The following is a 27303-nucleotide window of genomic DNA, read 5'->3' as shown; positions in this document are numbered from 1 at the left end:
AAAGTCATAATTAGGCAGCATCTATATTGGAAAAAAGAGAGAAAACAAATATTAATTAGATCTTAAAATGACTGTCTCCCAAAATAAAAAATGATGGTACAACATGACAAAATTACTTGCTCTATTATTTTATTATTTATTACTATTTTGTTTCTTATTGGATTAGCACCATTGAAGGCCATGACTTTTGTTTTGTCTGTTGATATTTCCATACCATATGTTTTTATCAGATTATTTAGACTCCATAATGATTTTTGTAGTTCATCTTCATTATTTCCAAGGATTATTTGGTCATCAGCAAAAAGAAGAATAGCTAATCTGGTGTTACAGTTTATCTTGAATCCTCCTTCATTAGTTATCTTCTATTCTTTTATGATTTTATCTATGTATATATTAAATAAAACTGGTGAGAGAGAGGGCAACCCTGATGTACTCCTCGATTTATTGGTTTCCAGCTTGATGTTGAATGATTGTACTTCACAGATATTTTATTATCTTGATATATATTATATAAGGCTCTAAAGAGTTGGTTTGGTATTTCATATTCTTCTAGGATTTCCCTTAGTTTTTCTCTGATAATTTTATCAAATGCTTTGGTAAAATCTATAAAAGCTATGTGTGTTTCTATGTTCATTTCTCTGTGTTTTAAAATTAATAATTTTAATGTAAATGCAGAGTCTATGCAAGACCTGCCTTTTCTGAATCCATTTTGTTCTTCTATTAATTTTGGGTCTACTATACGTTTATATGCTAAGACTTTTGCATATACTTTATAACAGGTACTAAGTAAGCTGATTCCATGATAATTGTTACAATCAGATTTGTGTCCTTTTTTGTAGATGGGAATGACTATTGCTTTGGTCCAATCTTGCGGGCATTTTCCTTCTTTCCAGATCATATTATAAAAGTTAAGTAACCTGAGTGAGAACTCAAGTCCTGCATATTTGATAAGTTCCAAGTGTATATTGTCTTCTCCTGGAGCCTTTCCTGTTTTGCTTTGGGTTAATGCTTCTGTTAATTCTTCTAGAGTGATGTTTTCCAAGTTATCAGAGATGTTTACAAAGGGTAGTTTTCTGTTTTGAATGTTTTCATTATACCATAGATCTTGGTAGTAATTTTGCCATGTTTCTATTTTAATGGTATTAATATCTGCGTTTTCTCTAGTTTCAATGCTTAGAACTTTGAGGATTTTATATGCATTAGGTCTTTTGAGTGTACAGTCTCTCTCTCTAATTTTGTTACAAAATTGTTCCATCTGTTTCTGTTTATTCTCCTGCATGCTGCTTTTGCTATTGCTTTTTTCTGCTGTATTCGATTTTTGATTCTATTGTTTTTAGGTTGAGCCAGTTTTTATATGCTTTTTTCTATTCTTCAATAATGCATTTAATTTCATCATCCCAGTCCCTAAGGCCTCTTTTTCTTTTCCACTTTTTCTTTGTTCCTAAACTTTCTTTTGCAACTTTTGTCATTATGGTTTTTAGGTTTGACCATTCTTCTTCTATGTTCTGATTTTGTTTTATACTTGTCATCCAGTTCTTTATTCTTTTTTGGTACAAGTCTTTAATACTACTGTCGTCCAAAAGTCTAACTTTGAAAGATTCAAAATTTCTATTTTCCTTATGCTTTTTTGTTGTTTTCCATCTTGGTTCCCATTTTATTTTTCCAATTAAAAGGTAATGATCTGATTCTATTTCAGATCCTCTATATACTCTTGTATCTATTATCATTCCTGACATTTTGATATTGCTGATTATGTAATCAATAATGCTTCTTGTGTGGTATCCTAAAAACACTAACTCACAGAGCTAGAGCTATTTGTTCCAATAACAATGCTCTTACTGCTGAACTCACTCACTTACATCACACCTTCTCAGCCAATGGCTATAATTCCCACAGCACAGAAAAATACTAAATGCTCCACAGAGATCCCTCCATTGCCTACAACAAAGAAACTGTTACCATCCCATACATTCAAAGCACATCTGAAAAGATATTTATTGAGTGCACAATAAATATCAGCTATGCACCATATTTAAACCTTATGTCAAATTGGCAACTCTCATCCCTTCACCGAAGGACAAACTCTCTTCTTTGTCACATCCAAGAGTTTATGAAGTACTTTGTTCTAGTAACCTGGCTTACTATGTACAAACAGGAAGAACTGTAGACATCTGCCTCAGTGAACATAAAAAATACATCCAAAAATCCATTATGGCAAGTTGGGTCCTTGGATATGCCTTGGATACCACTTCACACAGGATCTTTTCTTTCTTTCTTTCTTAATCTTTCCCTCTTTTTATCTTTACTGTGTCAATGGCTTCTATTTCCTATAACCGCAACCATTATATGAGGATAAGGTGGTTGGCCCTATGTCTCCCATTATATATCCTATGTCTGTAGAAGCATTATGTTCACAAGGTTGGTTTGCCTCCTTGTGAAAGGAAAAACCCAGATAAACTAGGGAGAAAAATCATGCAGTCCACACCCAAGACTGGCTAATTTGGATATGTGTGTGAGAAAGATCCTAAGCTCCTCACATAAGTGACAACAATCGAATCCAGGATACTCCTTTCCCAGGCAAATGGTTATGAAGTGCATAGCCACTCAGCTAACCGCACGGACTTCACACAGGATCAATTGGAAGAAAATAAAAGTGCTACACAGAAGTCATAAGTCAGAGAGATTGTTTTTTGTTTTTGGAATCAACAGAAGCTTTAAAAGATACTCCAAATCTCAACAAGTATGGCTGTATAAATTTAACAAAAATCTGGAAGACAATCATTTTAAGATCTAATTAATATCTGTTTTTTCTCTTTTCCACCATATATGTTGCCTAATTAGGAATTCAGTTCCTTGTGTTGTCCGTTACAATTTTTTGAAACTGGTCCCATTGTTATACCAAATTGTTGTTGTTTCACGTATCATGTGCAAACTGTTTTTGAAGATACTGAAGATGCTGGATATAATACCAGCAAAATAACAGCAAATAAGTCAATAAATATTATTTTCTTATCATTCTGTATTGTCATCAATACTGTGAAAATAAATAACATGTACTGTGAACCACATAAGCCTTTCCATGCATTTTGCAATCCTTTATATGTGTGAGAAAGCAAACAGTGCTTACTCATACGATCATCTTACACTAGATATTTCAGGATATTAATATTTAACTGAATGTACGAGGGTGATCTGAAAAGTTCTCGGCCTCGAACATAGATGGCAATACTATCAGCAAGATCTTTTTTTTTCTACGTTGGTATATCTGTCATAAGCATCCATGTGAAACTGCAAGTCATTCTATCAAGTAGTTTGTTATATACAGCTGTCTGAAGCAAAAATGTTGTCTGTATCCCTTGAAATGGATAAAATTGAGTATCATGTGGTTATAAAATTCTTTGTAAAAGAAGGTTTAACAATTAACACCAAAAGAAATTCATTTGAAGTTCATAAAAGTTTATGGGCACTCTTCTCCTTTGTTTTCGACAATTAAGAAATGGCCTGCCGAGTTTAAACGTAGCCATACCAGCCTTGAAGATGATCCACATGAAGGACTTGGATTCACCATTACACACCAGAATCTAAACATCAGTCAAAACAGTGGACAGAAGCTGGTTGTTCAGCACCAAAGAAGACAAAGTCAGTTCCATCAGCAGGAAAGGTGTTTGGGATGCTAAAGGCATTTTGTTTATTAATTTTCTTGAAAAGGGTTAAACAGTAACCAGGGAATATTATTCCAATCTTTTAACCAGACTAGATGAAAAAATTCATGAGAAAAGACCTGGTTTGCAGAAGAAAAAAATCATCTTTCATGCACAATGCACCTGCCCACAAAGGTGTTTTGGCAATGGGAAAATTAAGGGATCTGCACTATGAATTGTTAGAACATCCATCCTATTCTCCAGATTTGGCTCCCTTTGATTTTTATCTTCCCAAAACTAAAACTCTTCTTTGGTGGTCAGCATTTTTCTTCAAATCAAGAAGTGATTGCAGCTGTTGAGGAGTATTTTGCAGATCTTACTGAGAACCACTGCAGGGAAGGGATAATGGTGCTGGAGCATCGCTGGAATAAATGTATGAGTCTTAAGGGAAATTATGTTGAAAAATAAAAATAAGTTTGAAATTATAACTTTGTATTTTCATTGTTAGGCCGAGAACTTTTCAGACCACCCTCGTATGATTCTGGTCTCCTCTCCCTCTCTCCAAGTAACTTGTGTTATATATATATATATATAATACTTATTAGCAGTGATAAATGTTTTGAATTGAAAGTGACTATCATTATGTGGTTCAAGCCAAACGAGCTTACTATTTCCCCCCCCCCTTACAACTGTGGTATATCAAAGAACTAGTAACTTTAGTAGCATTATTATTATTCTGCACCTCTATGAATTAAAAAAGTTTATTATACAGCATTTCCTTTCCCAAAATTTCAAACTTACTGAGATCTACACATTAACATATTATATATATATATATATATATATAACTGCAAAAATACTAATAATTATTTGAGTTATTTACAGACTTGACTGTCGAACCTGTCTGCACATATAGCTCATTCAGAACATACTGGAAAGATGAATAATATAGTAACATCATTATGACTTTGATTTCCAGTTGTTTTTTCTGATAAGGCTATGATAGCAAAAGAAAAGCAAAAATTAAGGGAGTGAACACATGGCATCAATGACAGAATTATATTAAAAATGAAGATAATTAGATAAGAACTTGACATTGTTAGAATTCAACAATTTGTGAGTACAGCCAATCTAATTGGGTAATCATTTAGATGGGGGGGGGGAGCCAGAGGAAGACCAGATATCAGTGGAATGAGAAGTCAATTGCACCTTAGAAGAGAGAAACATAAAATTAAAAATGTTGGAATCCTCATTAATAACAATACACATCAGGAATTTATGATAAATTATCCAATAAAAGCCTTGGTTATTCAGAACTGTTTATCTGACAATTAGTCAATGCTGTGATGTAATGCTTTTCTAACTTTTCTAAACCCAAACTGTTTTTCTCTTATATATTCCTCTGTTTTGTGGAGAACAGGTAATTATTATGGGGATTTCAACTATGGTAACATTGACTGGAAGGAGGAGAAGACAACTGGGAGGAAGGAAATGGATTTTATACAGTTTAAGGGATAATTAACTGAGATAGTGTGTAATGGAATATACTGGAGATTCGAGAATGCTCGCTCTAGTAACTGCATCTGAGAATTTTTCTATAACAAATATGACCATGTTGACACCAATTAGTAGAGTAAGTATATGGTCTTGACCTGGGAGGTGGCTAAATGTGTGGAATTTTTAGTTAAGACAGGATATATGTAGAATTACCAGGCTGGGTAAATATGACAAGCTTATGAGATTGCTTGGATCAGTGCAATGCATGTAAAACTGGAAGGGCTGGATGTTGATAGTGCATGGGAAATGGTAAAGGAGTGTTTGAGGGAGGTAATGGCTGACTACATACCTAGAGTCAGGAGAGTAAATCAATTGAGGAGGGGTTAAATGGATGAATAATGCCATTAAGCTGGAGCTGCAAAAAAAAGAAACAATTGTGGAGGGAATTTAAGGAGAAACATGACCTGCAGATCACATTTAGCTTGTCTGGCTTGTGCATTATGCCAGAAGGGTAACTAGTGTAGTAAGAAAAGCAAACATAGATTATGAAAGGAAGTTATCAACACAGGCTAAAGAGAATCCCAAACGGTTCCTTTAATACGACGCAAGTAAAAGAAAAAATGTATACAGCAGAATGATTTTAAGGAATGCCAATGGTAGGAAGGTATCTGAATCAGTCGAAATAGTAGAATTATACTAAGTGAACACTTTGCATATATCATTCAGGCAGTGATGATATACTCTTGCAAAGTTCCCTCACTCCAGCAGGAATGAGGGAATTGCTGATTTATACAAGAACTGAGGTGAATGAAATGGAGGTGAATAGCATATTACAGAACATTAATGTGAATACATTTTTAGGATTGGATGGAATACCAGCTCGAGTCTTACATGAAGCAGCAAAGGAAGTGTCAGTGCTCTTGACCACATTGTTTAATCTAAGTCTCAGCTTTGGGTTAGTCCTGAGTGGATGGAAAGAAGGGAAAATAGTTCCTTTGCATAAAGGAGGCTCCAAAACTGCTGTTGCAAATTACTGACCAACCAGCATATCAGGAGTTGCTATCAAAGTATTGGAGAAGTTGGTCAAGAGCAAAATACAGGAATGTATAGATGGAAATGGGATACTGTATGGGAGGGGGCATAATTTTGCAAAGGGGAGATCATGCCTAAGTAACTTGCTCATGTTTTATAATACAGTGACGACTGAAATTGGATAAGGGTAATGGGTTTACAGTGATACTGCCGGACTTTGAAAAGGCCTTCGATAGGATACCACATGGAATTCTAATCAGTAAACTGCAGCACATGGAGATGGATATAGGGTTGGTGAGTTGGATAGGAGTGTGGTTGATGGAGAGATATCAGAGAGTAGTTTATTCAGGAGTAGAGTCCAAAAGAAGGCATGTGACTAGTGTGTGCCACAGGGTTCTGTTCTTGGACCACTGCTATTTAATTTGTTTATTAACGATATAGGAAAGGATCTGAGAGGAACTGTTCAGTTATTTGATGATGATACAAAGTTGGGTAGAGCACTAGTTAATATAGATGATGTCAAAATTTTGCAGGATGATTTGGATAGATTAGCTAATTGGGCTAAGAAGAATGGATGTCAGTTATTTGTGGCAAAGTGTAAGGTTATGCATTTTGGGGTGAAAAGATTATCAGCAGTATACTACATTGGTGGAACCGTACTCCAGGAAAATGATGAAGCCAGAGACTTGGGAGTGTTAATGGAGAGGGAATTAAAGTTTAGGGAGGCACATAGCAAAAGTGGCTAAATCAGCTCATCGATCACTTGGTCACTGAAGAATACTTTGAAATGCAGAGACAAGTAGGTTATTGTTCCTCTTTATCAAGCCTTGATAAGATCCCTTCTTAACTAGTGTGTGCAGATCTGGGTCCCCTAGTTCTCCCACCAGCTGGTGGGAGAACTAGGGGGCTACCCATGGAAACTGAGCAAGAGTGTAGTTAGCAAGGGTGTTAGAAATAGGTTTTTACTAGGAGAGTAGTGAATGAGTTCAAAGCAAAGTATGATAGATACCGTGCAAATGCTCAATAGTTCTTAACATGCTGTTTAGGGCTTCCCTCAATGAGTCTAAGGACTCCTTGGAGTTGCCCATAATAATAGTAGTAGTAATAATAATAATTTTAGCTCTTATTCATGTTGCCATTATCATTATATACATTTCTGTACAGTAACACATTAATGTTATTTCTCTATAGTTACTACACTCTGTTCTCAAGTCTCCTTTATATGTTGGAACAATAATCCCCTTCATCCAGTCATCGAATATCACCTTCTTTCTCTAGATTAGTTTAAAGATGTCGCAACCATTTCAGTCATGAACTGCCAGAAGCTCTAATCAATTCAACAGACAAATCATCTATACCAGATGATTTTCCATTCTTCAACTTCCTTAATGCTTCTTTAGCCTCTGCAGACCTATTTCCCTATTTTCTCTTTCTCTCACACATCACTATAGTAATTGCAGTTTCTCTCCTCTGGCAGTCACATGGTTTCCATTTATCAAAAAATCTGATTCTTTAACTCAGCTTTTTATCTTTCCCTCTGATTATAAATCATTTGATTATTTCTTCATGAACTTCCAAAAAAACTTTATTTTTTCACTCAACTGTTTCTTTAACTCTAATTCTACGAACATGTTTCTTTTTCTTTTTTTGCTTCCACTTGTTCTTCTATGCACCACTACTACAGTTCCTTGATCCATTCTCTACCAAGGATGAAATAATCTATTACTGATTTTTGCTCACCATCCCAACTATTTATTTATAAATATTACGTATTTGTTTGTTTATTTTTTTAATATTTTTTTCATTGTGTGATTTCCACCCACAAAAGGTTATTCTAAACCTATAGTACATTTTGCAGCATGAGTGGGCTAAGGATTTTTTTTTTCATTTTTTATCAATTTTATATTTGTTTGTAATTTTTTTTATTTATTTCTATGTAGTCCAGAAATCCTGCTCTAGAGACCAAACATGAAACTTCTTCAAGCCGTTTCAGGCTTCCAATAAGTATAGTGGTGGTCTCACACTGGGTGATGAAATTGATCTCTCACCTAAAGACAATCTTCTTGGAATGTAGATATCGAAACATCCATGACAGGATTCAAACTGGCAACCTGTTGTTTGGAGAATGGGTATGCTAACCACTCGGCCAACCAGTTCTTCTACTCTTACTCTATCTTCTTCAAACTGTGCATTAAGCTCTCCTAGGATTACACTCTTATTCTGAATAATACCTTCCATCTTCTCTTCAAATAATGTCTTTTCCCTCCATATCTAAACAATGTTGTGTTGTGCTGCATATACATTAATAAGCAAAATTTATTTTCCATTACATTCACATACAAGCCTCATTATCCTTTGATTCCAGCATAACTTATCAATCTTTCATTTACTTATTTACTGATGATAAAACAAACCTCATTTTTGAATGGTCATCTGCTCTTTTCCAAAACAAAACAGTTTCCTCTTAAACTCTTCTTTCCCCCCCCTCCCCCTGATTTTGTCTCGCTCAAACTCATCTACAGTGATTTCCTTTCCATCACAGCAATGTATGCTAATATACTATTTATATATATACTTATTTTACATGGAGGGAAAAATATATAAGCAACTAGATAGAAGAGGTAGGACCCATGGGACTGCCAATCAATATATATATATATATATAATCATCATCATGATGCTAATTATGGGTATAGATCATGTTGGTCTGTTCCGGTCTCATTATCCATCCAATATTATCCTTTTTTGAGGTCTATCCTGCCTTCTCTTTCTAAATGGCTTATATTTCAGTATTTGTTTATAATAGCAAGTGTTGGCCATTTAGTTTACATGTTCTATCCATTTTTGTTTATAGTTGTTTAGTTTTTCTTCTATTGATTTTGTTGTTAGTTATTTTAAATTTGTATCAAAAGGAACGAAAACATTTGTCTTCCTCCCTTTTTTGGCCTAAAAATTCTGAAGTTCTTCTCATAAATCTCATTTCACTTGTGTTTATTCTTTATATATAATAATATTGGATTATATGCACTGGAGGAAGGCAAGAAAGTAATGAAAACTTTTACTCTCTTCCACAAGAAATAACAAAGTAAATAAGTCTGACTATCTGGTGGTGGTGGTGGGAGACGTAAATGCTACAACTGGCAATAGTAAATTTAATTCAGTCACTGATTCATTGATATAAATGGTGAGCAAATAAGAAAATGAGATCCTGATATATATCCTCAAGGGTATGATAGTACTACATGAAAAATTTACACCATTACTAACTTCTTATCTACAATTTTCCTCCAAATCAGTCTGTTACCTGTCAAGACTCCAATATTATCAGGTTTTATATTTCTGCCTTCTAAGGCACTTTTTACTGTATCAATCCACCTATATCTTGGTCTTCCTCTGGGTCTTTTTCATGCAAACCTGGCAGAAAACCCTTGTTTTGCTAATCTTTCCTCTCCCATTCTGCTTAAGTGACCATACCACCTGAGATTAGCTCTGCTAACGCATTCCTGGATGCTGACAATATCAAGTTCTTTCCTAATATCCTCGTTTTTAATATGATATTGCCATTGATGCCATCTGTTCATGCCCCTAATCTTTCTCAGGACTCTCATATCTGCAGTCTCTAGTCTTTGATCAAGTGTTTTACTTCTGACCCAGCTCTCAGATCCATAAGTTAAAATTGGTTTGAATAGTCTTGTAAACAGCTAATTTAGTGTTTTGGCTAATTTCTCTCTTATTCCATATAAATTTATTCAGTTGACTTCCTACCATACCAGCTTTATTGATTCTGTTGTCTATTTCCATATTCAATTTACCATCTTTGCTAAAATTCGTGCCTAAGTAGCTGATATGTTTTATTGTTCTATAAATTCTCCATTCACAATACAGTTGATATTTTCAATGATTTTGCCTATTTTCACTGTCTGTCTTTTTAATGGTGACCTTCATACCATATCTATTACAACAGTTATTCAATTTAGTGAGGGAATCTTGCAGACTTCTAGCAGATTTATTTAGAAGTATAACATCATCTGCATAAAGCAAAGAGCAGAGATTAACACCTCCAATTTTGATATCAGGTTTAATACCACTTTTCTTCATAATGTGATCCATATAGATAATGTATAATAGAGGTGATACTGTACATCCTTGTCTGACACCAGATTTAACATTAAACCACCTTCATGTACTTCATTCAATTCTAACTGCTGACTTACAACTCAAATAAAGACTAAGTATTGCTTGATATAATGCCCCACTGACATTCACCCATATAACTGTAGCATATTGAATAGGTTCTCTCTCTTGGCACCTTGTCATATTCCTTTTCCAGATCTACAAAACTTAAACACAAATCTTTGTTATATTCCCACGATTTCTCGGCTATTTGTCATAAAGTGAAGATCTGATCCTGACAGCCTCTATTTGGCCTGAATCCAGCTTGTTCTTCACCAAGCTTTTCTTCCATAATTCTTCTCAACTGTTTCTCAAGTATACTTGCATAAAGTATACTTGAGAAATGGTTAAGAAGGATAACCAATTATGTTATCCTTCTTAATATATATTTATTCTGATATATATATATATTCTTTCTTACCACACTAATTATCCTTCTAGCCTGTGCCTTGTTCTGTTCGTGTGCCTGCAGATCCCTGCAGGCACATGAACAGAACACAGTGTCGTCTGCTGAATTGCCATTCGGTAAACTGTCTTTCAATAAACAGTTTTTGATGAATTTTCATGGAACCATCAGTAACAGGCTATATAATAGCAAATAATAAATGAGCAAACTCTGTTCTCAATACAAGAAAAGAATATTTGAAATAGAAACTGACCACTTCTTTTAGCTGCACCAATACATTTTCTTCCATGACAGTTGAGAATAATGAAAGAGAAACTAATGAAAAGAACTGCTTCAAAGTCAGTAAGACCCAATAGAAAGTAGCTTTTTCAACAGAGTTAAAAAATTATCAGAATATCTTCTGCTAATTTTTTAGATTTGTATAAAGTTATAAAAAACAGCAAATTGATCAAAGAAGAATGGTTAAATATTTGTATTTTAAAACATGCAGCATTTGAAAGCTTAAGTAAAAAGAAGAGATATCATCATAAAAGAGGTCTTAGATTCCACTGTCTAAGGATGACATTTCTAGGATTAGAGAAGATAAAAGAAATGCTTTCAAGAAATATTTATCAACTAGATCAATTGAAAATAAAATAACAGAATAGAAAGAAAGTCACTGCAAAAAGAGAAGCAAGGTAAAGAAAGAGAGAAAGCTGGAATAATTTCATATCTAATTTTGAGAGAGAGAGAAAATTAACAAAATTTGATCCAGTAACTTATATAATTTTAAACAATTTGAATCAAGAAACAGAAAAAGAGAAAAACTGAAAACATGAGTGATAAAAGCACATGATAATTTTCATGATTTATGGTCACATACTACAAAAATCCTCAGGGGCTCCCATCTTAGGAGTACGTGGTTAGTGGCCACGGGGTCCCGAGCTGAGCCTGACATTGCTTCTACTTACTTGTGTCAGGTTCCTTCTATATTCTATCCTATATGGCCTCACTTTGGGGGAGACCACACTCCTACCAGGTGCGTCCCCCAGGTGGTGGATGGGGGAAATCCAAATGAATAAAGAATGCTCTGAATAAAGAATAAAGGGCCATGGACCAAAGGATGTAGCAGAGGCATGGCAAGCTGGCTACATTATTATGCCAGTAACTTTCATGAGCAGGAGAAAGTCTACAAACCGAGATAGTGCTACTGCGTACAGAACAACCGACGCGCCTACTCAAAGACCACATAGAGTAGGTGAGAAATCAGCAATGTGGTCAGCCAAGGATGTGAAACATGTAGCCACCCTCAACATAAGATCACTATACCGACCTGGAAAATTGCAATTAGTCCAGGAAAATTTTAAAAGACTGAAATGGAGTATTTTAGGTTTATCAGAGACACATTGGTGCGGAGATGGATTCATGGATTTACCAGAAGGAAGACTGTACTTCTCAGGAAGAAAAGATAACATACACAGAGAAGGAGTTGCATTACTAATTGAAAAGAAACTTACACACTCAGTAATTGAAATAAACCCAGTGTCTCCTAGAATAATAACAGCCAAACTTCAAGCAAAAGAAAAAGTTGAAACAATTAAAATAATCCAAATATATGCACCAGACAGTAACCATTCAGAGGAAGAAATAGAAAATTTCTATGAAGAACTACAACAGGAAATAGATAATCCCAAAAATAGAGAACTCATGATAGTGATGGGAGATTTTAATGCTAAAATAGGACAGTTCACAGCAAAAAAAAAAGATGTGATGGGGAGATTTGGATACGGAGAGCTTAACGACAGAGGAGAACAATTACTCCACTTCTGTAAAGCAAATGATCTAATGATTACAAACGCATTGTTCTATCAATGCCCTAATAATAAATATACATGGACATCCCCAGATGGTAATATAAAGAACTGCATAGACTATATCATCATAAACAAACAATGGAAAAGATCAGTAAATAATGTACGAACATTAAGAAGTTTTGATTTTGACACTGACCACGAAATATTAACTGCCAAAGTGAAGATAACATTCAACAGGAAAAATAATATCAGAAAAGAAGAAAACATCAACCTATCAAAACTAAAAGATAGCTCAAGCAGAAGTCGATTTTTAGAACAGATGTGCTTGAAATTAAAACCCTCCATCTTCCAGAACAGCGGAAAATACTGGGAAGAAGGAAAAGAAACAGTGTTATTAATTGCAAAAGACACTCTAGGTTCCAAACCCAAAATAAACAAACAGTGGATAACCCAAGAAATCATAGCTACCATAGAAGAGAAAAGAGGGGCCAAGATACTTGTAAACCAACAAAACAATGAAGAGAATAGAGAAAAATACAGAGCACTAAAAAATAAAGTTGATAACCTATGCAAAAAAGCCAAAGAAAAATGGTTAGAAGAAAAAGCTAAGAAATGCCAAGAAGCATACCAACAAAATAACCTAAAAGTCTTCCATGATACTGTAAGAGAAATTACAAAGGAATTCTCAGCAAAAGCAGTAACAATGATAAACAACAAGATGACTGAAACCGGGAATATTGAATATATAAGAAAAATCTGGTCAAACCATTTTAAGACTATCTTCCACCAAGGAAACAAAACTACAATGCCAACAATAGAAGAAAATAATGATCACCCAAAAATTTTACAAGAAGTTAGATATGCAATAAAACAGATGAAAAACAATAAAGCACCAGGCATTGATACTATCCCTACTGAACTGTGGTCATATGGAGGCAGCATATCAATAGAATATTTAACAACCCTATTCAATAAAATACTACAAACAGGAGAGATCCCAGATGACTGGAGAACTGGAAAGATCATCTCAATATACAAGAAAGGAGACAAAAGAAACTGTAGAAATTACAGAGCAATCAATTGACTCCCTCACACCTATAAAATATTCATAAGAATTATACAAAATAGATTAAAAAACACCTACGAAGAAATGATAGGCATAGAACAAGCTGGTTTCCGAGGAAACTATTCAACAATAGACCAAATTTTCACATTGCACCAACTAGCAGAGCTCAGTTGGGAAGACCATAAACAACTATATTGTTGTTTTGTGGACTTTAAACAAGCTTTCGATAACATCAACAGAGAAATCCTTCTTAAAATTCTACTAGAAAAAGCAATAGACAAATATATAATACAGTTTCTGATAAAATATTACTCTAAGACAAATGCAATAATTAAAAAGGACACACTCACAACAGAACCCATATCCCCATGCCTATTCAACATATATCTAGAAGATATTGTAAAGAAGGCATAGACAATGAGCCTGGAATCAATGTCAACAGTTTAAACATAAACAATATCAAATATGCAGATGATCTCGTCCTTCTTGCAAGAACCTCAAATGAACTACAAAAGTTGATCAACAAGCTAAATGAAACCTGTAAAACATATGACATGACAATAAATATACAAAAGACAAAAGTGATGAAAATAGGGAGGAACAGAACTACCATCTCAGCCACCCTAAATGGAGAACAAATAGAACAAGTAGACAACTTCATATATCTTAGATCAAAACTAACAGAAACAATAGATGAACTCAAAACAATTAAACACAGAATAGTGATAGGATGGACCACCATGGGAAAATTACAGAAAATCTGGAAAACAAACAAGATATCTAAGCAAGCTAAAATCGAATTATATGAAGCAATAATTATACCAACAGTCATCTATGGAGCAGAAGCGTGGACAGTTAAAAAAAGAGACGAGAAAAAACTGCTGGCATTTGAAATGAAATGCTTAAGAAAAATAAATAGAACAAGTTGGATAGAAAAGAAAACAAACATCACAGTCAGACAAAACTATTGTATAAAAAGACAATAATAGAAAAAATTAGAAAACAACAACTGAGATGGTTTGGACACACTGTATGCATGGACACAGACAGACTTTCTAACGTCCTAATCAATACTTTTCCAACTGAAAAAAGAAGACCTGGAAGATCAAGAATTACCTGGCTGAAATTAATAAAGAACATCTCGGGATGCAGAACATATAAGGAACTTTTTTGAACAGCAAGGAATAGAGAAGACTGGAAGATCCTGCTCAAGAGAAGACTCAACCCATCTTAGATGGAAGAGAAGAAGAAGAGAAGAAGATATGGCCTCACTTGGCTGCCTCTTACTTACTTTGACCCTGAGGGGTATTAGAGTACTTGAGGCCCGAGGGTGTCTCTCCTTTTCCCAACTTCTACTCTAGCTGACAGAGGGTAGCAGCTCTACTAGTACTTGCTGGAGCACTGCAGTGGAGAAGGCAACGAGAAACCACTCCACTAATATCCCTAGAAAACATTAGTAGCAATGGATAGAACTTATAAGGAGGCAGCTACCAGCCTGGAAAACCAAGGTGGTGTCTATTGGCACAGAGAAGAAAAGAAGGTGCACATTGGACTGGATACAATATTGGAAAATAAGGACACTTCAAGTACTGATGTTTCTCCTGATCAAACCTCTAAAAATTACTTAAAACAAGCTATAAACAAACCGAAAATGAAAAATCGCCAGAGAATCAAAATTGCAACATAGAATGTGAGAACAATGAGAAGATGTGGAAAATTAGAAAATCTCAAACAAGAAATGGACAAAGGAAACATTGATATCATAGGGCTCTGTGAAGTCAGATGGAAAGGAATAGGTGATTTTTATAGTGACAAAGTAAGAGTAATTTACTCAGGTGGAGATAAAAAGGAAAAAGGAGTTGCACGTGCTTTTAATAAAAGAACAGCAAAGAGCATTATTAGCATAAAATGTCTGAATGACAGGATTATGGTGGTAAAATTGAAGGCTGAACCAGTGGACATAACAATAATTCAGGTATATATGCCAACAAGTGATCATTCAGATGAGGAAATAGAGGAAATGTATGAACAACTACAAGAACTAATTAAGGAAGAAAAAAAGCAAAGACTATATGATTATAATGGGAGAATGGAATGGAGTTGTGGTAGAAGAAGAAGAGGATGGGAGTGTAGGAAGGAGGATATGGACTAGGTAATAGAAATGAGAGAGGGGAAAGGTTAGTGGAATTCTGTAAAGGAAATAAGCTAATAATTAAGAATACTTGATTTATAAAATCTAAGAGAAGACTATACACATGGAAAAAACCAGGAGATAAGGAGAGGTATCAAATTGATTACATCATAGTAAAGCAAAGATACAAGAATAGTGTAAAAAATGCATGCACGTATCCTGGAGCTGATATTTACTCTGACCACAACCTACTATTCATAGAAATAAATGTGAAACTAAAGAAGATAAAATAAACTATGAAAAGGAAAAAATGGAACTTAGAGAAATTAAAAAATACCAAGGAATTGGAAATAGATTGAAGAAAGAATTAGAGGAAACAAGTTTTGTCAAAACTGAAGATCAAGAAAAGAAATGGGAACAAGTTAAAGAGAAAATAAAGATTGCAGAAGAAGAAATTGGATATGTAAGAGCTAAAAGAATAAAAAAAAACTTGGACAACTAATAAGATGATTTCTCTAATGGAAGAAAGAAAAAAATGGAAAATTAAAGACACCCCAGAAGAGAAAATACAATACAGAACTCTGAATGACAAATTGAGAAGGGAAGCAGAAAGAAGTAGAAAAGATTGGCTTAAAAAACAATGTGAAGAAATGGGAAATTGTGAGAGAGTGAGAAGGTATGATCTTTTGTATGAAAAAACAAGAGGCATGAATCCCAAGAGAAATGGAATTCGAGCTAGAGGCATAGAAAAGAAGAATGGGAAAATCATAAATGAAGAAGATAAAATCCTAATGAGATGGAAAGAATACACTGAAGATCTATATGACAAGGAAAATAGACCAAATGAATTGCCATTAGAAGATATAAAGAAGATAAATGAAGATGATCTAGGCTCAGAGATTTTGAAGACAGAAGTAGAAATGGCCATTAAAGAACTAAAATGTTGAAAGGCAGAAGGAATAGATAAAATATCTGCAGAATTTCTGAAACAACTTCAGAAGAAAGGACTGAAGAAATAACCAAAATAATAAATTTAATTTATAACAAAGGAGAATTACAAAGATTTTACAACCGTAATATTTATACCTATACCAAAGAAAAGTAATGCAGTGAACTGCAAGGATTTTAGAACAATAAGCCTCATTTCCCATACATCAAAAATACTTATGAGAATTCTAACACAGAGAATTGCATCTAAGGTGGAAGAATTTCTTGGAGAAGATCAGTTTGGTTTCAGAAAGCGTAGAGGAACAAGAGATGTGACTGGACCATTAAGAATAATAAGTGAAAGAAGTCTGGAAGTGAATAAAGAAGTTAATATCTGTTACATAGATTTTAAAAAGCTTTCGACTTTGTAAAATGGGATAAGATGGAACTAATGGAAAAGATTGGTATAGATTGGAAAGACAGAAGGCTAATTATTTCACTAAACATGAGACAAACTGCCATGGTCAGAGACATGTATGATACAATAGAACCAGGTATCACTGGACGAGGAGTAAGACAAGGCTGTTCTCTGTCACCAATTTTGTTTAACATGTATTCCAAAGCAATGTTAAAAGAAGTACTGGAGCATTCAAAAGAAGGAATAAAGATGGGAAATAGACAGATATTTGCAATACGATATGCAGATGACAAAGCATTATTATCAAATACTGAAACTGGACTGCAACATCTGTTGAACAAATTATGAGTCCTGTATGAATTATGGAATGAAAATTAACATAAGAAAAACAAAGGTAATGAGAATAGCAAGGAAAGAGGCAAATATGGATATCAAAATAAATCGGGAAAAATTGAATCAAGTAAAGACATTTAAATATCTAGGAAGTGTGATTAGCAGTGATGGAAGATGTAAAAGTGACATAAAAGCAAGAATAGCGATGGGAAGAGATGCCTTTAATAGAAAATGGAATTTATTCAAAAGTAAAATGGACAGAAACCTAAAGAAAAGACTAATAAAATGTTGTGTGGAGTGCTGTCCTCTATGCAGCTGAAACTTGGACATTGAAGAAAGAAGAAATTAAGATTTTGGAAAGCTTTGAGATGTGTATTTGGAGAAGGATGGAAAAAAATCAAATGGACAGATGAAATAACTAATAAATAGGTTTTAAAAAGAGTAGAAGAAGAAAGAAGTCTGTTAAAGAAGATAAAAAGAAGAAAGGGAAACTGGATAGGACATATTCTGAGAAGAAATGGAATCATTAGAGATGCCATTGAAGAAAAAATAGAAAAAGACCCAGAGGAAGAGTAAGGAAAATAATGCTAGATGACATGCTGAATGGAGACAGGTACACAACCTTGAAAGAGAAGGCTCAGAACAGAAGAGAGTGGAAGGAAAGTTTTTGCTACTAAGAGAAGAACCAGCTCATTTGCAAAATACTTAAGAAGAAGACTAGAAAAAATTACAAATACTGCAATCCAAATATAATCTGATAAACACATTTCTATCCAGCAATTGAATGATCTATTAAACAACTTCAAAAACAGCAAGTCACATGGAGAAGACAGTATTAACATGGAACTGTTCAAATATGTAGATGAAACTCTTAAATTATGACAGTTAAGATTTTATGAATATAAGAGAGGATGGAGAATAACTACCAGAATTCTGGAAGAAGCCATAGTTATTACAGTTTATGAAGTAACTGTAAAGGCTGAAAATATCATGGAATAAGTCATCTTAATATAGTTACAAAATATATGAAAAAATTATAAAAAACAAAGTATAGGGTCATTACAGAGATAAGACAGGTGAGGAACAAAATGGATTCTGCAAGGGAACATCCTGTGCAGATGGCAACTTTTCTTTAAAATTAGTATTTGAAAAGCACAAAGAATTCAATATACCAATACCATTATTATTTATACAGGTACTGCATGGAGTCAAAAGACTCATAGCAGGAGAACCCATTCTATCCATTAACACAATACATCATACATATCCTTAAAACTTATTCACCATTGGGGCAATCACAACCACCTCTGGCAATACATTCCTTATTCACCACTCTCCAAGTAAAGAACAACCTTAGTCAGTACACCTTTACTAACCACACTTTTAGACAACTTCAAGTGTGACTCTTTGTTTTCCCTCCTACTCCCAATGTATTGAAAAATGTCTTTTGTGTCAATCTTATAGAATCCCTTTAGTAACTTTTAAGTTTCTATCATATTCCCTCCACCTGTCAGCTAAACTCTGCAACCCATAACATTTTTAATCTATTCTCATAGAGAACATTTCACAAGCTTCATCATTCGTCTCTGAATCCTCTCTGCCATCTCCCAGTCCCCTACAAATGCAGGTGACCACAAATTTATGCACAGTATTCAATATGTGGCCGAATCACAGCCTTATGAAGAAGGATAACAATCTCTCTATCTTTACTTGTCAATATGTTCTTCAACATCCAAGTAATCCTCTCAGCTATTTTGCCAACTCTTGCAATGTCTTCTGAATTTCAAACCTCTATCTACCACCACCACCAGATTCCTACTCTCATCAATTTCCTGTAATCTACTACCATCAGTATGATATGAACTATGTAATCCTTTCATCCCAAATTGCATTACCTTACATTTTACAAATTAAACTGACAACCATTGTCCTTTTTCCACATTGCCAATTTATTTAAATCATCCTGCAAGATATCTATATCACCTTATCAACTACCCTTCCCCAGTTTTGTATCATCAGCAAACGAATGAATATCATCCCTCCCCTCAGATCTTATGCTATATCACTAATGTACAAATTAAAGAGTAGCGGTCTTAGTGCAGAGTCCTAGGACACTTCACTAGTCATCCTCATTTGACTGGATTCCACTGCACCTTATACAACCTTCTGATGTGTGTCTATCAGCATTTATAGCCTACAGGAATGTCTTTGAATATGTGCACAAAAAACTTTTAGAAATGCTTGCTGATGATGAAATCAACTAACTGAAATATCAAATTGGTAAATCATGTATCAAAGTATCAAACCAGTAAATCATGACAGCCTATACAAATATACAGGATAAGCTGAGTTATATTACATAGAGGAAACAATGATTTGTTCGCAGATTATTATACTGACATGACCTCTAGTGAAAAAAAAAAAAATTACAAATTAATTATTTAGAAATTATATCAAGTTAAATTCTATTTATGATAACATGAACAAACATTCTTTCTTATAGATTGTTTTCTTTCAGTAAAAGTAATGTCCTTTTTTTTAGCATTACAATTGTTATTTTTGATTTAGGATCCTGGATTATCTACAGTCCTGTTTATAATAAATTCAATTTAATCCTTTATCCAAGTGTAAGCAAACAAAGTTTGCACCTGAAAATATCTTCAGGACTGAGGTAAGGTGATACAACACTTTGGCAACTTATAGCAAAGGTGGACCAAGCTCTCATCACCCCTTGTCTCAGTATCTCCCATAATGCAAAGCACATCTCCTTGCAGACATGTATAATCCTATGCATTAAGGTAAGGGCCACTAACCAGACTGATTTCGATCTTTATTGAGGTCTCGTCAGTGGGAAGCAGACGCAGAAGTGGTGATCACAAGGCAGAAGCAATAGGAGAGGTCATATTTACCTATACGAGTTGCCAACAGGTGTACCACCTTATTATTAAATTACTCTGGATTAAGAGAAAGATGTTGTAAGTTTATTTTGCACTTGGTTAGACTATAATAAATTTAGTTTAATCCTTTATCCAATTTAAAAGATTGGGGTGGCTGATAATAATCTCAGGCTTCCTTAAATTTGCATTCATACCATGTTTTGATGTGATGTAAACAACAAGTGCTTTTCCAGTCAATTCTATGTGAGGTGTTCAGGGCATGATCAGAAAGGCCAGCTTCACCATAGTTATTGTATTTAATGTGTCGTTTATGTTCTTTTTGTCTGATAGGAATTGTGCATTCTGTTTCCCCTATATATGGTATGTTATAGGTGCAATAAATACGGTATACTCCATGGTGGGCCAGTGGTATACGGTATACTCCATGGTGGGCCAGTGGTATACGGTATACTCCATGGAGGGAGTGGGTTTTTGGATGAGTTGAGCAAGCTTTTTAATTTTGCAGGAGGTTTAAAGATGGCTTTGAAGTTGTATTTTTGTAGTATTCCGTTTATTTTATCTGATGTCCCTTTAATGTAAGGAATGATTATAATTTTATTGTACTCTGGTTTATCTTTGTTTTTTATTGATGTCTTGTAGAGAATTTTGTTAATAGTGTTTTGGCTATAATCATTTTTTAGAAAAGTATTGCTGATAACTTTAAATTCGTCTTTCAGTGCATGTTCACTGGAGCAGATCTTCATATCATTGTTTCTCTAGCTTACTGTATGTAATGTAACTCAGCTTGTCCTGTATATTTGTATATGCTCCAGATGATGATCTTAATATGAAGATCGAAATGTCAGGAAATTAAAAGAGTTATTTATAACATGGTTGTAAAGTCCATAATTCCTAAAATGAATGCTGATCACTGTGCAACAGTAAAAGAAAGGAAAATCATGACAGCCCTTTATCAGCATTATTCTTTAATATATATAAACACACATAACAGTGTGTCAAGATGGCTATCATATCATATCATATAGCAGAAAAATTTAATATAGAAATATTAACTGTAAAAACCAAAGTTATGGCCTTTCAAGCAAAAGAACTAGTTCATAGTAAAAAAAAAAAATTGTATTGAAAATACAATACTTGGGCAATAAGCTATTTCAACTATCTTGGTTACAGTCTGACTTATAAAGGAGAAACTGACACTGATAATAAAATTCCAAAAGAAAGTAGAGCACTTAGAATAATTAATGAAGTTTTTAATCCAGCAAATGTAGACAGTATACCAGCATTAAAGCATACAAGACATTAGTAAGAAATACTTACTTATGGAAATGGGATCTGGATCATTGAAAAACAAGATGAACAATGGCTTACATCAGTGGAAATGAAATTCATTAGAAGAAGTGCAAAATATACATCACTAAACTGGATGAAAAAATACTATATTTGATGCCTATAATATAGTATATCCAGCAATGTAGATAAAAATGGTAACAGCATGTAAATGGAATGGACAGAACCAGGATACCTTGACGTCCCAAAAGGAAACTGCCAAAAGACCAGCCAAGAGAATGCTTGAGACCATAACAGGCCACTAGGCCTGCTTACAAACATGATGATATAATAACAAATATCTTAATCTGTATATTTCTATGCTAAGGGGCCCTTTCCCTGACATGCTTTTGTAAACAGAATAATATAAAGGTATGACTAGGTGTTCTAATTTATCAACTAAAATTAGTCAATACAAAGTATGGAAATAACTTTTGTCTAAGATCTCCCACCCCAAAATGAGGTATTAATTTGGGCCTCAGCATAGAAAATATACTTTATTTTAGGGGGATCTTAGCATAAAAAAGAATAGGACAAGCATAAAAAAAGAAAAAACATGTTTTTATAATACCTTATCAAAGCATATTACATCTAATCCACCACAAAAATTGATGTGACGAGTATTGAGGCAGTATATCCCATGTTTTCTAAGTCTACGTTGAGCATGAGCATTTATGCTGGTCATAACAGCAGGCAAAACAGGTGGAACCAAAAAGGTTGCTACATCCACAACAATTATTATAATGTCCCTAGCATAAGCCTGGAATAGAACACAAATAATTGACTTCATTAAAACAATTTTGAGTTTATATATTTATAATATAAAAATTAATAACAAAGTTAATTTCTATATAATTGTTAACTAATTTTATATGTTCTTAAAATTACATAAAATATCTAATATTGCAATCTCATTCTTTAAAAAGGAGGAAAAACGAAGAGGAACTATCTTCTTTCACATAGCTATCTTCTTTTTTAATTATACCTTATTCTGGTCTTCAAAATGCATGATGATGATGATAAAGAATTTCCTGTATTATAGGTAATTCTGTTTATTCAGTTGCAGAGTAGTAGGTCAGTCAGAATGTGGATGTCGATGTTAATGAAAGAAGATGGTTTTCCACAGCCATCTTCTTCACTAGTAGGAAGGTCACAGCTAATCAATGATTGTTAATATGGATTCTGTCACTCTCAATCTATATAAGATATTCCTGCTATTTATATCACCTCTGTACATAAGCCAAGGAAGGAAAAAACTCAAGCAATAGTTCTCACATTTCTAGAGCATCTGACTCAGTCTGTCTTGTGTCTTTTGTAGCCTAGTGGCTAGCTACCTTTCTGCCACTCATAATAAGCCACAGTGAATAGCTGTTTTATTTTATTATTTATTGTCATTACATACTAATGCATAATTTCTTACCTCTGCTGTTCCTTCTATATATCAATAACTTTCTCTCACTAGTCCTATATAGCACATTACATGAGTGATACACAGTCTATACTTAAGTTTCAAGTAATTAGAATCGAAAGAGGAAAATAATTTGATGTAAAATCAGGTGTAATGCATACTATCTCTACTTTTATTTGTTATCTATATGGATAACATTATGAAAGAAAGTGACGCTAGAATTGGATATCAAAATTGGAGCTATTCAACTGAGCTTTTTATGTAGATGATGTTATACTCCTAAATAAAACTAACATCTAAAGTTAAATTGACATTATAACCAAGTGAAAAAAACTTTCTATAACTGAACCAGAGTATTTTAATAATATGGTGATACATCTTTTCACTACATGTATATGGGAAACATATGGCTTCTGTATTAATTAAATGTTTTCATATCTCTTTTGAATCTGACACCCACTGATGAGACTTCAATAAAGGTTGAAACTGTCCAGGGTTCTGCCCTCCCTATAATGCATAGCTGTTATATGAGACTAAAAGGATGTGTGCTTTGCATTATTTGCATTACTACTGCAATTAAGGTAAGATCCACCATAACCAGGGACCTGAACTCAGATCTCCTAGCTATATCCCAGTGGGGCAAGGATAACCTTGTAAACTTCAATGCCACCAAAACCCAGTTTTGTCTGATCTGTCAAGAAAGAGCTCGCATCCCTCCCTCCTTACCTTCAGGAATACTGAGATATCCAAATGTGATCAGATTTCCCTACTTGGACTGACTTGCACTTCCAATCTTTCCTGACACAACCATATTTCAACTATATCTTCTGCAGCTGCCAAAAAACTTGGTGTACTTTTTCGCACAAGACACTACTTCTACACTATTATTCCTCCACTCTCTTCCAAAATTATTAAAACAAGAGCCACTGCTAACCAACACCCTTTTACAGTCCACTTTAAAACCCACCGAACCAACTTCACTGCCTTCTCTTTTATTATCTACTTCTGTCCTTTAGAACAGTCTCCCCCACCTGCCTTCCCCAAAGACTACAACCCACAGCTTTTCAAACAAAATATGAAAAGACTCCCCCTTTCTTCTATTCCTCTTGTTCATGCATGGCAAACTGTGTGCTATAGGTCTTGTGGCCTTTCATGTGTGTAAATCAGATATTTAAAATATATATATGAAGTCATTAGCCTCTATATATGAGTAGCCTAGTTGTGAAGATACTTCACATGCAAACTTTGTTTGCTTACACCTCGGATTAAACAAGAATGTAATTTCTTGGCCAGTTTAATTTAATTTATAGCCAAGTGAAAAAACTTGCTGCAGTTCAAGATTCTTTGACTAGACTAAATAACTGTTTAAGAATTTTGGGATGAAAATCAGCAGTACAGATACAAAAACCATGAAACAGGCAAGAACACAGAAAACATCATCTACATCCTGATGATATTACAGCAATTTTGGTGAAGATGACAAATTAAATATGGAAATGGATAACAGATAAACAAAGCTCTATACTGAGGAAGCCAGTTGAATGAATTCATATAGAGAGAAATTAGCCAAAATACAAATCATAAGCCAGTTAAACCAGTTTTAACTAATTAGGTTATAAATAAGATGGGTGATCAAAGACTAGAAACAGCAGATATGAGAGTATGAGAAAAATTAGAGAAATGAACAGCATGCATCAATGACAGCATCTTATTAATCTAAGAGCTAATCTAAGTTAGTATGGTCACTTAAACAGAATGGGTGAGGATAGGTTAGTAAAAATAAGAGTTCCATGCCAAGAATGTAGCAAAAAGACTCAGAGGAAGACAAAGCTCTAGGTGGAATGATGCAGTCCAAGGTGTACTAGAAGACCAAAGTGTAAGATCTGACAATAGTGGAATCTTACCAACTTAGAGATTAATTTGGAAGAAAATAATAATGTAAATAATCATGCAGTAGCATCAGAATATCTTGTTCATTGTGTATGTGCACAGATACATGCATGCAAGGCTTGACAAATGAGCTCACCCATGATGAATACATTTTGCCAGCTAGAGAGTAACACAGTAAAAAAAAAAAATAAAATAAAATAAAAAAAAAAAAAAAACCACCTTCATATATGTGGAACTACAAGGATAGTGATTATCAGAAGCACAGGAGACAGCTCAAAGCCATAGCGTGTAATGAGGAGTTGGGTAGAAAGGAGATCAATGCCACTTGAGTGATATTCAAGAACTATCTAGTAGAAGCAATGTCTAAATGTATTCCAAAGATCAGAAGATTAAATAAGATAGGCATGAAATGGATGAATGAAGAGATTAAGCATGCAATACAGAGAAAAAAGGCATTATGGAGGCGACATAAGAGGAGTGGTAATAATCAATTGCATGAGGAATACAAAGAACAGGCAAGGAGGATGACTCAGTTGGTAAGGACAGAAAAAGTTCAGTATGATCAGCAGTTAGCTAATGAATCAAAAAAAAAAAAAAAAAATCTCAGGGAGGGAGTTCTTTCAACATGTAGCCAGCAAAAAAGAGAATAATGATGGAAAGATGACAATGATTGGTGAAAATGGCATAAGAACAACTGCTGTATAGGATATAGTTGAGATATTTAATGAGCAGTTCATAAAGTATTTCATCCTTGTGAATGTGATATCTTGGAAAGTTTAAGAGCAGTGGATCAGGAGGAGGAGAGACTGAGTATGAGTGAGGAAGAAGTATATGGAGAATTAAGTAAACTTGATATTAATAAGGCTGTAAGACTTGATGACATATCCCACATATTTTGAAGGAATGTGCCAGGGAGTTGACATCTGACTGGACATGTCTGTTTAATATGAGTCTTACATTAGATAAAGTTCCCAAGATGTGGAAGGAAGGCAACATTGTACCACTTCATAAAGAGGGTGGCAGAATACAAGCATCAAATTATAGGCCAATCTCTGTGTCAGATGTTGTGGTTAGTATTGGAAAGACTGGTGAGAATCAGGCTTCGGATATCTTTGACGGACAGCATAGATTTGCTAAACTGAGATCATGTTTTAATAATCTACTTACTTATTACAATAAGGTGACAGCAGCACTGGATGTGGGAAATTGATACATAATAGTATACTTGGACTTTGCAAAGGCTTTTGGTAGAACAATATTTTTGACATTTGACAATCAACCTACCATATGATAGGTTGATTGTCAAACTACAGCAGATGGGGGTAGATATTAGATTAGTGCATTGGATTGGAGGTATCAACAAATTGTGTATGGGAGAGAGCAATATCTCAGAAGAGGACAGTCACTAGGGGCGTGCTCATGGGTCTGTTTTAGGGCCATTGCTGTTTAAGCTATATGTTAATAATATTGGGGTAGATATAAATAAGAATATTGAGTTATTTTCAAGTGACACAAAGTTGGGATGAACTATGACAACTAGTGTAGATGTTATGGTCTTACAAGAAGACATAAATAGACTGTGTGAATGGATATGGGAGTGGGGATGCCAATGCAATGTTACAAAATAAGGTTGTAAGGTTTAATATTTTTAAGGTTTAAGTTAGTAAGGGTTTGTTATAGAATTAACAACAAAAATGTTCTTCATAAAATGGTGGGAGATTTGGAGAGAACAAGAGGTCATTGCTGGAAGCTGTATAAGGAGGGTGTGAGAAAGGGAGTGAGAAGAAGGTTTTTTGTATGGAGCATTGTGAGTGATTGGAATGCATTGCATGAGAATGTGGCGTCCACCCAGAAAGGATCTCACAACTCCTAGTGGGGCACATACCAAAGTTTGAAAACTACTCTCTTATAGAACAGCGCTTCAAACTAATTCAGAACTCTATGTTATTTAATTTATATACTAAGCTTCTTTTTTAAGTCTAATAATCAGCTGAAAAGATGTTTTTCTTTTGTTGTTGTTGTTAGCAAATGGGATCACCCAAGATACCAGTATTGGCATTTAGATAGCAGATGAAGAACTGTTCAGAAGTTACAGCTTCCTAGCCACACATAGAACATTAGCTAGGAAGTTACTGCTTCCAACTATTCTGTTTTTATTATTACGGGCAACTCCAAGGAGTTCTTAGACTCATCAAGGGAGACCCTAAACATCATGTCTACAACTATTCAGCTTCCACACAGTATCTATCATACCTTGCCTTGAACCCACTCACAGTCATGGCACCCACAACAGACTCTGGCAACTTATTCCACTCATTCACCACTCTCCATGCAAAAAACCTAGTTCTAACACCTTTGCTAACCA

At 34.4% G+C, this 27303-nt stretch overlaps 1 protein-coding gene across 3 annotated transcripts in view; it reads right to left on the bottom strand.

Annotated features, from left to right (window-relative positions):
• LOC150098917 (polyamine-transporting ATPase 13A3-like) overlaps nt 1-27303 on the bottom strand; it is a 434948-nt gene that overhangs the window by 189215 nt on the left and 218430 nt on the right. For all 3 annotated transcript variants that reach the window (XM_090404645.1, XM_090404644.1, XM_090404646.1), the window contains one exon: nt 22212-22400. In XM_090404645.1, coding sequence (XP_090260771.1) covers nt 22212-22400 — 189 coding nt within the window. The remainder of the gene's footprint in view (nt 1-22211; nt 22401-27303) is intronic.

The sequence above is a fragment of the Typopeltis vanoorti genome, chromosome 15, assembly GCF_054136105.1.
Source record: "Typopeltis vanoorti isolate ZY-2024b chromosome 15, IOZ_Tvanoo_1.0, whole genome shotgun sequence".
NCBI classification, from domain to species: Eukaryota; Metazoa; Arthropoda; class Arachnida; order Uropygi; family Thelyphonidae; genus Typopeltis; species Typopeltis vanoorti.
The sequence above is the reverse complement of the archived record's forward strand: the minus strand, read 5'-3'. Positions and strand labels throughout refer to the sequence as shown.